At 38.0% G+C, this 17534-nt stretch overlaps 1 protein-coding gene across 1 annotated transcript in view; it reads right to left on the minus strand.

Moving 5' to 3' along the window:
- CUBN (cubilin) overlaps positions 1-17534 on the minus strand; it is a 283798-nt gene that overhangs the window by 43952 nt on the left and 222312 nt on the right. The window contains exons 58-60 of the mRNA XM_082385173.1: positions 16989-17138; positions 4744-4944; positions 2203-2332 (exon numbers count right to left, since the gene is read on the minus strand). Coding sequence (XP_082241299.1) covers positions 2203-2332; positions 4744-4944; positions 16989-17138 — 481 coding nt within the window. The remainder of the gene's footprint in view (positions 1-2202; positions 2333-4743; positions 4945-16988; positions 17139-17534) is intronic.

Below are 17534 nucleotides of genomic sequence, written 5' to 3' on the forward strand. Positions count from 1 at the left end.
TATTGAATATAGTTCCCTAACACCATATTTCAATCCAGGTCTTATGCTTTGTCATTTCAAGTAACTATTCCCAGAGTTCCCAGACAAGCAAGGCTTCCTACATGGATTTTCTTAAGGATTTTTATGGTGGGTTTATTATAGCTTATTTTGTAAAAACCTGTTTAAATTATTTGATGTCCTGTCATCATTTTTCTAGGTTCTTCTTCTTTCTCAGGTGTTTTTGTTTGTTTTCTGGTTTTTGGTATTTTTGCTAGCCTCTGTAATATATAACATATAATATGGAATAATTTGAAAATATCTCATGATTAAACTATTTCCTTTAAGAGGCTTCAGAAAAAAATGATACAATATTTTAAAACAGGTTTTGATTGGCTGAATGTTTTCAAACTGATGATAAAGATCAAGATGAAAAATTTCCTGATTTTCTTTAACCACATGTAACATTTAATGTTCCTATAATGAAAGAAAGCAAAACAATAGCTAGATAATTTCCAAAATCACTACTTTCATTTTTATTTTCTATAGACAATACATTTATTTTCCACAACGTGAATCCATGAAGATAAAAATCTGAGTTTCCAAGAGGACTCAAAGCGGTTTTGGCTTTGCATCATTTTCCCATGACAGCACAGAAAATATCTGTAAAAGCCCATTAACAGAAGACGTCATGAGGCCGGCCTATTTTGAGAGCCTAGAAGGATTTATGTTTTCCTAATGTCTACAACTTCTTCAGTACCTAGAATAGTGTCTGTTTCACAGAATGTAGGTTCTTAGAAAGAATGTAATAATTTTCCAAGCATGCTGATGTGAGCTTTGACTATGGTGAGCCCCAGGGCCCAGGCAAGAGCAAAACATATACACATATCATAGCATATGCTATAATCCTACACGTGTAAGAACCAAGTATTGTGCCACGACAGCAAATGACAAGAACCGTTCCTTACGTTTCCGTTGTGAGCAGGTGATCCCTTCACAGCCCTCCTGCTCCTGGCCACTGGGCATTTTTTTGTTTATTCTTTTGCTCCTGGGCCTTAAAGGATTTTTTGGCTTTGGGGCACAGCTTCTTTACAAATAGTCTCAGGTGGGACCCGCAGTGTTCTCCAGGGTCCATCCTGTAGACCACTCACTGTCTGATACAGGAAGCAAACCAGGTTTGAGGAGATGTGTCTTACAGGCCAAGGACCCATTTGATACATGAGGTCCCTGGAGGTAAATTACGGAGAGTTTATGATTGGGGGGAGAGAATGTGATCACTGACATATAGGAGGAAGGGAGGTAGGAGGGGTCCTAGCCCATTAAGCTTCTATAAAAAATTCTATATTGCCATAAACTACACCATATGCTGAGCTTCAGAGTTTTCCACCATATGCTGTATATCACTGAAACACAGGAGTTAGAAATACATCATCTCAGATGACAGCAATAGTGAACTTTATCACTCAGAGAACTGGAGGTTGCTTTCCATTAATCAGTCTTGTTGGAAGTATGCAGGATGAGGGGAGAATTTTCCTGACGATATAAGATATCTCATATAGCACCCGTTTAGAGGTGCTCTGATATGGGAATAAAAAGGAATTTCTTAAGTACTTAGAAAATTCACCCTTTGGGAGCGAGCATAGGGAAGTATGAAGGACACGGTCTGGGGAGGAGATCAGTCCGACCCGGATTCTGATTCTGACTCTTCATTTAACACTATGTCACTCTGGGAAAGCTACGTGACACTGCTGAGCCTCCGTTTTCGCATCAGTAGAGTGAGACTAATGATACGTACCTCAGCTGACTGTTTCAAGAGCTAAATAAGAGAATGGTGGACGTGTTCATTAAAGTTCTTTGTGTATAATATGTGCCCCCAAAATGGAAACTGCTTTCTCTTGCCCTCCCCATGCCCTTTGATTTAAAGATAGGCTTATAACTTTACACCCCAGTACATGAAGCTCCTTTAAAACTGTCGGAAAACTACAACAATTGTTTGAACTGGTGGAGTGAGCGCCTGTTTTTCCCCTGAATGACCACTGGCTTGCGTGGAGGGTAGGGGGCCCATTTCCCAGGCTAACAGGATCACACCACATGCTTACTTTCCCTTCCTCCAGATTCCTGTATGTGCCTCTGATGAGAATCAGTGCTCCGCATCATTAAATGAACATCTTTTCTGTAAACAGAGCTGGGAGGATTTTCTTAAGAAGGTAAATGGGTCTTACGTACTTGAGCTGGATTACTCTGTCGTCCCTGATGGTGATGGTGTACAAACAGTGCATGTTGTTAGGGTACGCAGAATAGGAATAGAAAGGGCTCTTGATGACCCCGGTGGAGAGGTTGAACACACCACCACAGGCTGCAACAGAAGGCGGGGAACAGGCAGAGAATGGTTATGACTCATGGCAGAGGAAAGTCATTTCCAGACATTCTTTACTATGGTACCTTTTTCCCCAAGAGAGATGATAATTATTTGCCTTAAAGCAATGTAAACCTCTCTCTATTGTGCTTACAAATAATTCAGATTTTTCCACCGAGGTAGAGGGAAAAGACAGTAAGGAGTAGAAGCAGGGAAGAATGTTTCAAGGCACCTCTTGGAATGGAATAAGTCTGAGCCAAAATAATGGCCAGAGTGAAAATAATGAGAAAGAACGTTTCACATGCTGGAATATAATTGTCCTTTCTCTATAATGCAGTGACAGATTCAGAGGGATAACAGTGATTGCTGGAAGTTTAGAAAAGGTGTGCAGAATCCAAGGCACATTGTGGGCTTATGAACCCAGGAACGACTGTGATCTAAAAATCTTAAATAATATGGATTGGAGTCTCCTATGTCCATGATAGGCTACTATAAGGTGAAATTTTAGAAATCACTTTTGAAATAACGGAGTTTAGTTCCCTCTGTGGGCTCAAATGCATAGCTCTTGGGTCCCGTGTATTTCTATTTGGTCGTGAGACTGGTAAGGACCATACTTGACCAAGTTTTATTACCAATCCTCAACAAGCATGAGGAAGGTAGGCCCACCCCGAGTCCAGCAATCAACAGCCCACAGCCCTTAGTTACTACGACTAGTCAATAAAACAACAGCCACAAAAATAGAATGAAATCCCATTATACAAAATATAGAATTTTTTTTTTTTTTTTTTGCTTGGCTTTGCATATAAGGAGGATTACTTTGTGCCGTGCAATGATGGAAAGTGCCCTATTCTCACAGCAGTGAGAAAGTTTTATATTTATTTTACTTTATGATTCTAAAATTATAGTAAGGTTAGTATATTTTGATGATATTTTTATGGTTTATATACTATCAATGGATATATTCCATTTACATCTCTTAGAAATGATAACCAAATAGTGGCTGCCATTTAAGGTAATTTTTTATTTGTCTGTTTGTTTATTTTGTCTCAATTGAGCCCACATTGCAGGGAAAGCTATTCTCTCTATGCCCGTAAGTATTCATGTGCTCAGGCCCCTGGGTACATCTGCAGTGAATTAAATGTTAGATTTGTGTAGCCATTATTCTATTTCATCTTGTTCACAATAATGTGGTCTCTGAAAGCTTGTCAATGCCTAAAATAACTCCCAAATTTGTACATTGTCAAGAGTTGAAATTTCAATATCAACAACCCTCTTTAAAAGAGACTCTCATAGTAGATAATGTGGACCCTTGTATACAGTGTTTTAGGAAAATGAGGGATTAAAGAGTAAAAGAATATAAAGTGGGGAGGAAACTCTCCACAACACTAGTTGTACCAAAAGAATAAAACAAGTCACCCCTTCTCTTTATCCAACAGACAACTGGGGGAAGGAATGTTCTGTTTGTGCTAACAGAACCCCTGGGCCACACAAAATCATGCATTACAAACAGGGCCAGGCCTCGGTGGCAGCTAATGTGCACAAACCGCGAAGGCCTGTTTCATGAGTAAATAAACATTTTCAGGCTCTTCTGTGGATGGGAACAATAATTTATTTGAAAGAAAACAATTTGACTTTCTACCTTTTGCAATGGGTTTTGTCAAGTAAAGATCAAACAAACATTTTGCAAGATCTTTTTTTGCCCATGTTACTGAAGTTGGGATGATGTGAAAAAAAATGCTGTCAGCAAACAAGGCAAGGTTATTGCAGGAGAGGAAAAGACCATTCAAAATAGGGAAATAGAATCTTATGATTTTCAAACAAACATGGATCAAACTGTCCACAAAAAATGAAAAGATCTTGGTAGCTACAAAGGTCTTTGTCCATTCGGTGGCTTGTCTTCTCACCCTGATTTTGATACAGAGACGCTGCAAATTATCATGTAGTTGAATACATCCATCTTTTCTTTTACGACTTGTGCTTTTTGCATATTGCTAAAAAATTCTTTCCTACCAGAAGATCATAAAGATATTCTCTTACATTTTTTCTAAATGTATAAAGCATTGTTTTTCAACAGAGTGACTTGGGAAAATGAAATAGGCACCTGGACAGTCCAGGCCCAAAAGTCACTTTATGCAATGTACGAACAACTGAAGGTAGCAGTCCGTTCTAACTTAAATTATCAAAAATAAATCTCAATCTTCCATCTGATTCTCAAAGAGTAGTTCTGCCAAAGTTCATGAAAAAGGGCCTCCCATTTTTTTTTTTTTAAAGACCATGCACCTAATTAATAATTTTCTCCCTTAAGGTCTCTGAGTCTTCAACTTGGTGATGTGTGAATACAATTAAATCTCCTTATGGAAACTGCTCGAGAAAAAAAGAAAATTCCAAACTACATCATTATGGCTACTCACGGGTTATCCTATAGGAAAACTTGAATCCCAAGTCCGTGGTGTGTGCATTTGAGTAGAAGTTAAGCAGCACCGGACCAGAGATGGTGACAGGGGACAGGCTCTCATCCCCACACAGCGTCGCCAAAGGCGTGGAAGATAAGCTGTAACCCCTGACAATGTGCACGCCGTCGTTGACACAGCTTCCCGTTACAGTGGAGCGAGCTGAACAGGGCACGGAACAACCAGAAGCGACATAAGTAATAATCAGAAGCAACATAAACGATCACACAAAAATGTGAGGACGATTCACGCAATTTACACAGAAATTAAAATGAGACTCAACAGCCATTTTAATAAGTCGCCATTTAACTTGGTTTCCTGATGAACGACCCTCACCCTAGTTACAAAACAAGCACAGGGGTGAGGAAACAGGGAGAACTTCACAACAGTTGAATCCTACTTCGAAACAATCCAGAATTTTCTTCCCTATAAAATGACTCCTTTAATTCAGTGATTATAAACTGGGGACAATTTTGCCTCCCAGGGACATTTGGCAGTACCTGAAGACATTTTTTTGCTGTCATGCTGGGGTGTGCCACTGACACGGAGTGGGCAGAGGCCAGGGACGCTGCTAAACGTGCTGTAATGCTCAGGGCTGCCCCAGGCCCCCTGTCCTCCACCACAACAGGAATGACCCAGCCCAAGACGCCAAAGCGCTGCTAGTGAGAAACTTGCATTTAACGGTGACGCTTATACGCAGATAAAGGACTCCTACCACGGAGACGTCATTAGAATCTCCTTAATGTTAACTAAACAAACGTTACAAATGTTCACACAAACAATATTAGCTTAAGAGTTTAGTGATTGTAAAATATATATCATTGTTTTGTTTTCAAATTATAAAACAGATATATACTCCAACCTATTCTAAAGAGAAATACAAAACAGAATAAACAAAAAATTTTTAAAACTTTTTTTTTTTGGTGATGGGATGTTTTTTATTTGCATATTTTGGGGGTTTCTTTTTTTGTTTTTTGGTTTTTTTTGATTTACAATATTGTGTTAGTTTCAGGTGTACAGCAAAGTGATTCATATATCTATTCTTTTTCAGATTCTTTTCCCATATAGGTTATTACAGAATACTGAGCAGAGTTTCCTGTGCTATACAGTAGGTCTTTGTTGGTTATCTATTTTAAATATAGTTAAAAAGACTTTTATCACTACAATGTATCCAGTCATTTTTATGGGTGAATTATATAGTTAAAAAATTAATTGGAGACTTCCCTGGTGGCGCAGTGGTTAAGAATCCGCCTGCCAATGCAGGAGACACAGGTTCGATCCCTGGTCTGGGAAGATCCCACGTGAGCCGAGCAACTAAGCCCGTGCGCCACAACTACTGAGCCTGCGTTCTAGAGCCCACAAGCCACAACTACTGAAGCCTGCGCGCGCTAGGGCCCGCGTGCTGCAGCTACTGAGCCCACGCGCCTACAGCCCGTGCTCCGCAACAAGAGAAGCGACCGCAATGAGAAGCCTGCTCACTGCAACGAAGAGTAGCCCCCACTCACTGCAACTAGAGAAAGCCCGTGTGCAGCAGTGAAGACCCAATGCAGCCAAAACAAAACAAACAACAAAACATTAATTGGGATCATCCTGCACATGATCTTTTGTAACCTAATTTTTATTAACATGAAATAACATAACATCATGCATTTAATGTGATTAAATATCTTTTAAAACACTGAACTTAATGCATCTATCAAATTCTAATATATAGATGTGCCATACTATGTTCAATTCATCCCCCACAGCTTAATAATTCTATCTTTTCTAGCTTTTGTGATTAAAAATACTGTTGAAACAAACATTTTTATATATAAATATTTGCAGAAGTTTCTCATTATTTCATTAGAATAAATTTTCAGAAGTTGAGTTACTGGTACTAAGGTAAAATTCTTTTTCAGATTTATCAAACAGTCCTTTGGAAAAGTGTTATCAATTCACTGTTCCACAGAACTTTAGGTGTCTGACATTTCCCCCATTTCTACGTTTTCATCCCCACGGAGAGAAACCTTGTACCCATTCACAGTCACGCCCCATCCTCCCCCTTTCCTGTTCTCCCAATCCTAGGCAACCACTAACCTACTTTCAGTCTTTGTGGATTTGTCTACTCTGGACATCTCACGTAAACAGAATCATATATATACAATATAAAATATTCAGCCCTTTGTGACTCGCTGCTTCTACTTAACATAATGTTTTTGAGGGTCATCCACGTTGTAGCATGTGTCAGTACTTCATTCCTTCCAAGCTCAATAGTATTCCATTGTATGGATAGACCACATTTTTGTTTATCCATTTTGTAGTTGATGGACATTTGTTTTGTTTCTACCTTTTGGCTATTATAAATAACACTGCTATAGATATTCATGTACAAGGTTTTGTGTGGATACGTGTTTTCAATCTCTTGGGTAAATAAGTAGGAGTAGAATTGCAGACTCATATAGCAACCCTATGTTTAATGTTTTGAGGACCTATCAGCCTGTTTTCCAAAGAGGCTGCACCATTCTGCCACCACAACAGCAATCAGAACCAGCATGAGGGTTCTAATTTCCCACATCCTCACCAACACTTGTTATTGTCTAACTTAGCCATGCTATTGAGTATGAAATGGTAGTACATTGTGGTTTTGATTTGCATGTCTCTATGACTAACGATGCTGAGTATCTTTTCATGTGCTATTGGCCATTTGTATACCTTGGAAGAAATATCTGTTCAGATCCTTTGCCATTTTTAAAATATTTAGTTAGGCCACACTGTGTGGCTTGCTCAATCTTAGTTCCCCAACAAGGGATTGAACCCAGACCCTCGGCAGTGAAAGCGAGGAGTCCTAACCACTGGACCACCAGGGAATTCCCTCCTTTGCCACTTTTAAACTGGGATATGTGTTTCTTAATGTTGAGTTCTAAGAGTTCTTTTCTATTCTAGATACTAGAATGGTCGTAAGTTTTTATTTCTCTTGGGTAAATACCTGGGAGTAGAATTGCTGGGTCATAAATAAGGTATGTATTTAATTCTATAAGAAACTGCCAGTCAGATTCTTCCAAGTGGTTATATCAGTACCTATTCTCATGAGGAATGTATGACACTTCCAGTTGCTCTGCATGCTTGCCAACATTTGATATTGTCAGTCTTTTTCATTTTAGCCATTCTGCTGTGTGTGAAATGGTACCTCATTGTGATATTTAATGTACATTGTTCTGATGGCTAATGATGTAGAATATTTTTCATGTTCTCATTGACAAAAACAACAGAAAACACTTTTATCTCATCTAGATGATAACTTGAACATGTACCTAACACCTCCACACACACACACTCACACACACACACACACACACGCACTTTACCTACTTAAAATTCCCCATTGGAACTGCCCGAAACTACGTTACAATCTCTTACACAAGCACATACTATGACGTAATGGACTTTAAAATCAGACTGCCTGTTTGCTGTTAGAACATTCTTATAAATTAAAGAAACTATGGTATACATTTACTTTATAATTTCAAGTCCCCTGGCCATAGATCTTGGGTCAACGGTGGTCACGTGACCTAGGCCAATCCATTTAGAGTAAATTTCAGGTAAACTGTTTGGAATCTGGAATAGACAGTAGTGTGCTGGTAAATAGAACAACCAGCTCTCCGAGGGAAAGAGGAACACCCTCATTTGTAGCATTTGCTAATTTCTGTGGTAGAAATACTCCCACTATAACCAATGTCAAGTTACCAACGCGAGGTCATTAAATGCAGAATTTGGACCAGAGGAGCATGACAGACTCTTGCAAGATGGTACAAGCCAACTCCAGCATGCCACTGGATAGACATCCTCTCTCTTCCTAGACATGCATGAGGGGTATGCAAGCCCCACTGTGAGGGCAGCTACTCTACAGCCAAGACAGAAGCCAGCTTTAGGGTGAGACTCACACTGGAGTAGCACAGAGTGAGAACAGAAAAAGTAGAATGTTTGATGACAAAATGAAAATGCTAGATTAAGCGGATATGAGGGACCACCAACTTTGAGGCTGTCTAGAAGGAAAGCCACTAAATTGCCCTTTTATGTTTAAACCAGGTTGAATTAAGTTTCCTGTTAATTGTGCCATAAAAATTCCTAATTGATATAGTAAGGATTATCCTAATCATAATCATGATGCAATTATTCTTTATGGAACCCCACCGTCCTGAGCACTGTTGATAGATTGACTGATTACTCCAAGGTAGGATCTCAGACCCCATCTAGGCCAATCAGATGTGTTCACACTGTAACTGAGTAAGAAGGAGTCAACAGTGGGAGCCAAATATGTTTAACTTGGAAAACAGCAGCAGCGGTCTCCTGACTGCGGTAGGAAGCCAGGTTGTAACAAGAGGAAATGAAGCTGTCGTGCAGAAAGAGGGGGAAAGACAGAACATTTTGAAGGATTTGTGTTCTGGAAGCCTATTAGTCCCCTTCTTATTTTTAAACCTTTCTTTGACGAGATGAGATAACCCAGTATCCTTTCTATAAACTCTACATCCAAGCAAACTTGAAGATAATCTACTGCTTTTAACTGAAAGAATCTTGATGTATGCATTTTTAATATATTTGTACATTAAAAGCCCCCTCCTCTTTTAATTGTATTATCTTAAAGAAAATTGATATTTTTTATCAGAAAATATCTATGCAATTTAAATTTTAAGTCGTTTTAGGAACACATTTGGCATTTTAGCTATGTTTTTATACAACCTGAAGAAATTTTGAGGTATCAATTCAAGATATGTTTATTAAAGTAAGCCCAAAGGATTCCTTTATTTTGAAAATCCTGGAATAGAAATGCTTCTAATTGGGAATAAATCTACAAGTTAAAAATGTTAAAGATTTAACTTTAATGACCTTACCGTGTAATAAGAAACAATATGATGTTGGCAAAGCAGGACAAAAAAGAAATACATTAAACTCAGATTCACAGTTTGAATACTGCCAAATTGTGTACCTTAATTATAGCCTTAGAATTTTTCTTGTTCCAAGAGCTCCACTGGAATTTAAAACATTCAGAGGAGGTGAATGTGAGAATCAAAAAATAGTATGAATTAGCTATAAAAATATCTTTAGCCAGCAACAATACATTAAGTTGTAAAAGCAAAATCACAGAATGATAGGAAATATTGCTGATGCTAGATTAAAATCTCAGTTCTACTTTGGTCGAATGACCTGCTATGCAGATATCCTTTAAGCACTAAAGAGTTAGTTTTTAAACTCTTTGATGATATAGACTATCACAGTGGTGGCTATCTTAGAAAATTATGGAAAGGCTGTGAAATGTAACGTAAAGTATGTCATATACTTGCTTATGTTTCAAAAAAATTAAAGGAACTAGTTTAATTACAGAAAAGTCATTCGTGAAATAGCAGTTGTATATCTATACTGAGACATAGCCAAAATGCACTAGTTGTTTATAAAAGGTCTGTATTCAACAATAAGGAGAAGTAGAGGAAGCTGAGAGGGTATTTTAATTTTTTTGTAGATGGTAATATATTATCAGATAACTAAGCAAACCGTTCAAGACAATCTGCTCATTTTTAAAGCCTGACTAAATAAATTGTGAAAGTTGTGATATTTGGCAAATTGCTTAATGATGAAAACATTCTCGTGTCATTTACAGTAGTAATTTCTTTAAGGTGGGATGCTCTTCCAAATGTTATCCATAAGAAACCAAACATTACATAATATCAGAATTTGTGAAGTTACCTAAAGTCTAAGAACATATCAAGGATTAGCATAAACAAGGTAATACGCAAGAAGATGAGATATAAATATGTCAGCAGGCATCAAGTAATTCACACACATACATCTTTTTCTCAAGCTGTACATATCACCTCACTGCATTAGATCAAAGATATCAGTCTGATTCTTCAGTGAGAAGACACTTGGTGACAAAACCACAGGCATAAGAAAATAATGATAGTAAACACTTTTCCATAATCGTAGGGGAACCAATTGTGATATCTTATATTACAATCAAAATATACACAAAATTCTTAAGTAGAATATAATTAAATGTAACTAGGATGATTGTCTTCTAGGGAGAGAAAAGAACTTAGTCAAGGTTTAAAAAAAGTTCTTCAAGAAGCAAGATGTATATCATAGTTGAGTTTATGGCCGGGAGGTAGCATTCAATCAGACACATGAGAACTCGTCAGGAAGAGCGGAACCCTGAAATTGAATGATACTTTCTCCACGGACGTCATGGGACAAGCGGCTACAGTCATTCTTAATCCTATCTTCAGTAAATGATTTGATGAATATTTACTATTGAAATCTCAGAGGTGTAAAATAATCCTCCATGATTTGTTTTTATGACTATTTTCTATCCTTCTGAAAAACTGTAAGACACATTATTTTAAATGGGTAAGGTTCTATCCAACATAGTGAAAACTAATTTTTATCACATTATTCACACATCTTCATTACAGAGAGCAATGTTCGATTCTGGGTTTCATCATGATTCCAAGAACTTGGAGAGAATTGAAAGGGAAGCCAAGGATGAGCAATTCAGCAAATAATGTAAACCTGTGGAATTTAGATTCCGACTGCACTTTTCCTTCAGAGTCATAGACAGAGAGGCAAAGATGCCAGAGGACTAGAAACAGTGGGAAATCCTTTTGGTTGAAATATTTTCATATTGCAGATACGATAAAGTCCTTTCAGTAAAACAGCAAAGGGTTCTAGGGAGAGGGATGTGAATTGGGGGGCAGCTCTCAGTAGCCTGGAGACTGGACTCCTCAGTAGAGGACGATTCCCTGGGAGGGAGAAGCAGGTGCTCGTACAGAGCTAAGCTCCACGGTGTGAAAGCCAAGGTCTTGTATTATAACACAGGCAAGCAAGGAATCTCACACAACTAAATCGACTCCTCTGGGGCTTGGCCAATTTGAATAAAATATCAATAAGAACTATTTCAAAAGAACCATTGTCCAGTGCTTTCTAAAATAATGGATTGCAAAATGGGCCTACGTTCTGATTTCTTGAGAAACAATTGAGGAAGCAAAGAAAAGAAATGGTAAGTAGCTGCATAATGCCACTTAAAAAAACTTAGATTAAATGGAGAGGAAATGTGAACTAAGACCCACAAAACTCAGCTAACATGTTTCTTGGTGGGAAAAAGGGCAAAAGGAAAAAAAAAATCTAAAACTAAATTTTCTTCCTTTTTTCTTTTTAGCTTTATATTAGGCGTACCCTGTAAACCAGGACTTCTAAGTTAACGAAGGAGAATTCAGGCAAATATTACGTAGGACTTGCCATGCGACTGCTCTGGAAATCTAGTCCTATTCCTCTCGGGGCCTTTGAGGCCATCTCTAGAGGACAGTAAACAAAATGCATTTGCATTGGTTCTTGCCCATTTTCTGTGCCAAGGGACTACTCTCTATCCAGTTCTTATCAAGAGATACTCTGGATCTGAGAAAAACTGAGTTTAGAACTCGCCTAGATGTAGGATTTTTTAGTTAAGAGTTCTAAACCCCTCATTATCACCAGGGGGAATCAATGTTATTACCCAAATTTTTTTTAATAAACTTATTTTATTTATTTATTTATTTTTGGCTGTATTGGGTCTTCGTTGCTGGACGTGGGCTTTCTCTAGTTGTAGTGAGCGGGGGCTACTCTTCGTTGTGGTGCACAGGCTTCTCATTGTGGTGGCTTCTCTTGTTGCGGAGCACGGGCTCTAGGCGCGCGGGCTTCAGTAGTTGTGGCTCACGGGCTCAGTAGTTGTGGCTCGTGGGCTCTAGAGCACAGGCTCAGTAGTTGTGGTGCACAGGCTTAGTTGCTCCGCGGCATGTGGGATCTTCCCGGACCAGGGCTCGAACCCGTGTCACCTGCACTGGCAGGCGGATTCTTAACCCCTGTGCCACCAGGGAAGCCCCATTACCCAATTTTAATGATAGAAAAATCAAGGCACAGAAGGCACTGGCTTGTCTTAGGTTACCTCATCTGTTAAGTGTTTTCTTTATCTATAAAGTAAAAAAAAAAAAAAGACCTATAATCCTCCCAGTAACTTGGAGGCATCTACTTGGCCACATGAATAATGAAAACAGAAAAATATACTTTTAGATTGTTCAATATTTGGGAAAATAAAATGAGTATTTATTTGATGACATCTGATTCCAAAATAAGTACATTGGAAACATTGATGGTTTCTCCCTCATGCTTTCTCGTTATATTTTGTCTATTTTTGCCATTTTGTTTTTGACCAAAGTAACGTTTTGAATTTGTCAAATCTCTATTTTATTTCACAACTTTGGAAGACGCTGTTAAGAATACCAAGAGCCATTTTAGTCTTGAGGTAACTTAAAAAAGTCTTGTAAACGCTCAAATGGAATTTTCTTCTATGACTTTTGATTCCCCTGAAATTTTTATAGTTCAGTAGGGATTATATAGGAAACATACGTCTGTCGTTCATAGAATGACTAGCATTGGAAATGTAATAATAAGGAGAAGGAGAAACTTAGGCCAACATAAAATACCATAACATAATTTCAGAGCAACTTATTTAGTGGAAAGTAGGTCACTGAACCTTTGTAACCTCCCTGCAGGAACAGCACCGGTGTGTAGGTCAATAACCAATAAACTAGCCTGAATAGTAAAACCTTTCCTAACCGGTTGTCAGTGTTTGGTAAACACAGTGTATGGACAAGTGTGTTTCCCTCTAGTGTTCTGTAGCCTGGAACAGTCCATCTTCTTCTTGATAAATCCACCTTTTGTGCCACTGGCCCACCACAAAAAGCAGATCCAGAACTTTCATCTCCACCCAGGTCAACGCAGGGTCTGCTGGCCGCTTGGGCTCAGAAATACTTAGTCATTTGGACAGAATCTCTCAGAAACAGGTCTATGGCCTATGGCAGCTAGGAAGACCAATGCTCCTGCAGACAGGCTGTGATTTTTCTTGAGAGCAACTCTCACTCAGTTTTATCACAATACATGGCACAGGAATTCCTCAGGCTCACTTAAGGGGTGGGAGGTGGTTTTTACTGTAGCTAGTGGATCTCTAACTTGCTGATGGTATTCCATGAACGTCAGCACTGATATGATTAGTGATAAGAATCTAACCACAAAATAAATCTGATTAATGTTGCCCTTTTTAGGAATCATCGTGATTCATTTAATCTAAGCCAGAAATTACTCACTTAGCAGTCTGAAAACGCTGAGAACATGTAGCACTGGAAATGTCACAAGATATTATCATAAGGATATTATCTTATAAAAAGATCAGTCTCTTCAACTGGGTGAGAACGAGCAAATCCATTAATAAAAAGAAATCGCTTAATCTGGCAAAACCAAATATCTGTTCGCAGCTGACTTGTGTTAAAGGGCGTGTCTGGAGATCCACACTGGTGGCAGCAAAAATAACAAAACAATGGTTCACAAGGTATGTTTCTATGGGCATGATCTGACTTTCACAACTACTATTTTATATCAATATTTTGGTAAAAATTATAGTGATTACCAGAAAGATTAAGTAATTTGTACAAAGCCATGTGACTAGTAAGTGGCCAATCTGGCATTGAGACCCGTCCTAAAATACCGCGCCTGCCCTACCCCACCCCAGGTCAGGTAGTCTAGCGTATGCTCGCCCCTTTACCCCATCTGTCAACTAAACTCAGGGAGCTACTGTGCGGTGTCAGTATAGGTTCCCTTCTAATAATACATGTACCATTGGTATAGGCAGTGCTTTCTGTGGCTATATTATATAGTACATTTACCAGCATCTCCTTTTTCAGTCTAAATAATATCGGCATATGATATTCTTGTGTTTATGTAATTTAGTGAGGACAAATGCACATATAAATGCACAATCCAAGCCACATGTTTTTCCCCTGTTATTAAGATAACTTTTTCACTCAATATCAAAAAACAAACACCCCAATCAAAAAATGGGCAGAAGATCTAAACAGAGATTTCCCCAACAAAGACATACAAATGGCCAATAGGCACTTTAAAAAATGCTCACCATAGATAATTATTAGAGAAATGAGATTCAAAGCCACCATGAGGTATCACCTCACATCGGTCAGAATGGCCATCATCAAAAAGTCTACAAATAATAATGTTTGAGAGGGTGTCAAGAACAGGGAACCCTCCTACACTGTTGGTGGAAATGTAAATTAGTGCAGCCACTATGGAGAACAGTATGGTGGTTCCTTAAAAAACTAAAAATAGAGTTACCATATGATCCACGGATCCCACTCCTGGGCATATAGTTCCTGGAGAAAACTATAATTTGAAAAGATACATGCACCCGAATGTTCATTGCAGCACTATTTACAACAATCAAGACACGGAAGCACCCTAAATGTCCATTGACAGATGAATGGGTAAAGAAGATGTGAGATATACAGACAGACAGACAGACAGACACACACACACACACACACACTGGAATATTACTCAGCCATAAAGAAAGAATGAAATAATGCCACTTGCAGCAATATGGGTGGACCTAGAGACTATCACACTAAAACAAATATCATATGACAGCGCTTATATGTGGAATCTAAAAATTAACACAAATGAACTTATTTACAAAACAGAAATAGACTCAGAGACAGAGGAAACAAACTTAGGGTTCCCAAAAGGGAAAAGTGGGGGGAGGGATAAATTAGGAGTTTGGGGTTAACATATACCCACTTCTATATATAAAATAGATAACCAACAGGGACCTACTGTATAGCACAGGGAACTCTACTCAGTATTTTGTAATAACCTAAAAGGGAAAAGAATCTGAAAAAGAATATATATATATGTATAACTGAATCACTTTGCTGTACACCTGAAACAAACAAAACATTGTAAACCAACTATACTTCGACAAAAATAAAAATAAAAAAATATAAAATAACATTCCCTTAATAAGATAATAGCAAAGATATAAAGAAGAAAATAAATATCACCTATAAATCTATGACACAGTAGTAACAACTCTTTAAGTACTAGTTAATAGTCTTACAGATTTTATTCACACAGTTTATTTTAAATAAAAAAGTCAGATCTCTTATATAAACTACTTTACCTTCCCCTAATGCTTTATATATCATGAGCATCTTTCTATATTGCTGGGATTCTGTGTTAGCAAATGCTGAGAAGATTACATTTTACCTCATAGTCCATTCGTACAGAGACATACATCAATTCATACCTGGCATTTTCCAGCAAACACATACCAAAAACTACAACGTGTAGAGATGTAGGAAAAGGAGGTCACAGAAAATGGATCCAGTGAGAGAGACTTTGCATAATTTATCAACCTATGAGTACTGATGTGTCATTTTTATGTTTATGAAACATAACTTTCCTGGACGCTGAATATTGTAGAACACTTTGCTAAGTTTAACTTTTCACTGCCATGGGAGACCAACCCAAAGAGAAAGAAATTTTGGTTGGGCAGATGAAGCTTGGCAAACGTACAGATTAATTGTAATTTAGAAATGAAAAGTTAATTCGTGAAAAATATTAAAATGCCTGAGTGGTTGGAGCTGCCCATCCACCTGAAGGGAACCTTTCTCTGCCATGTGATACCAGCTGGGTAAACATCAAGCTGTGTCCAGCGTAGTCAGAACCCAGCCCAGACCAGCAGCTCCACTGTCCCCTTCGCCAACAGGCAGGGAATGAACCCAAAGGGGCACTGGGGTTAGGGATTTCCCAGTCCCTGTGGTACTGATGAGGATGAAAATGAAAAAGAAGATGAGAGAGTATCCCACAGTCATATTTAATGACAGTAGAACACAAATATTTATTAATTTTATTAATTAATTCATTCAACATTTATGGAGCACCTACTTTGACTCAGAAGTGAAGTTTCTCTTGCTAGTTTATAGTGTGTGTGTGTGTGTGTGTGTGTGTGTGACTGTGAAGGCACCTGTACGTGTGTAGAATAAACGCAAATGAATAAATTAGATACTATGATTAACATGTAATAGATTTCAGGCTTATTTTCTTTAGGCCGTTTGCGTGATGCTTATGTTCTTAAAGCTCTTGCATTATTTTTTAACCTCTGGATGGAATGTATAGGATGATACTTGTGCTCTTAAAATATTGGATGGAGTTTTAATCAAGTTTACATCAACTCCACTCTGTAACATTTTTAATATTTTCCTCAAATGGTGATTTTTAGACAATCTCTGCCTCTGCTTATCACTCATTCATTTGTTAAGAACCAACTGTAATTTAGATAAGAATAAACTTACCTTCCAGATGGAAAGACACAAAAGTCAAGAGGACCACGGACAGAGGACTGGCCTCTATGATGTAGGTGCAGTTCATGTTGTTGTCGTATTGCTTTGGGTAGTTTGGAGAAACAATGTAACCTGAAGGATTAGTGAAATTCCTTCCACATCCTAAGTGGGAAGAAAAAGCCATTATCAGAACATTTGTTCTGCCAGACAGCATCTCTTTATCAGTGAGGGAAAGCCTCAACTTTCCCAAGCTCTCTAGAAACATATTCTCTGAGCTACTCCAAATGGAAGTAACGATAACTAAAAGAATGGAGCTCTGATTTAAAAATAAATATGCAAAATGAGAATATTATATATTTTTTAGAAAAATGACGCAGAGTTTTGGGCTAAGTAGAAATTTTACAAATCCATTGCAAATCACTTAATTTTAAGATATTAAAGGAAGAATAATTTAGCAAAGATTGAAGAGGATTTATGTAGCTAAAGAAATAAAACTACTGAAAAGTGATCTGTACCAGATCAATACGCTTAACAGTTTAAAAATACCTTATTATATTA

Source organism: Balaenoptera borealis (genome assembly GCF_965194805.1).
Source record: "Balaenoptera borealis genome assembly, chromosome: 3".
Lineage (NCBI taxonomy): Eukaryota > Metazoa > Chordata > Mammalia > Artiodactyla > Balaenopteridae > Balaenoptera > Balaenoptera borealis.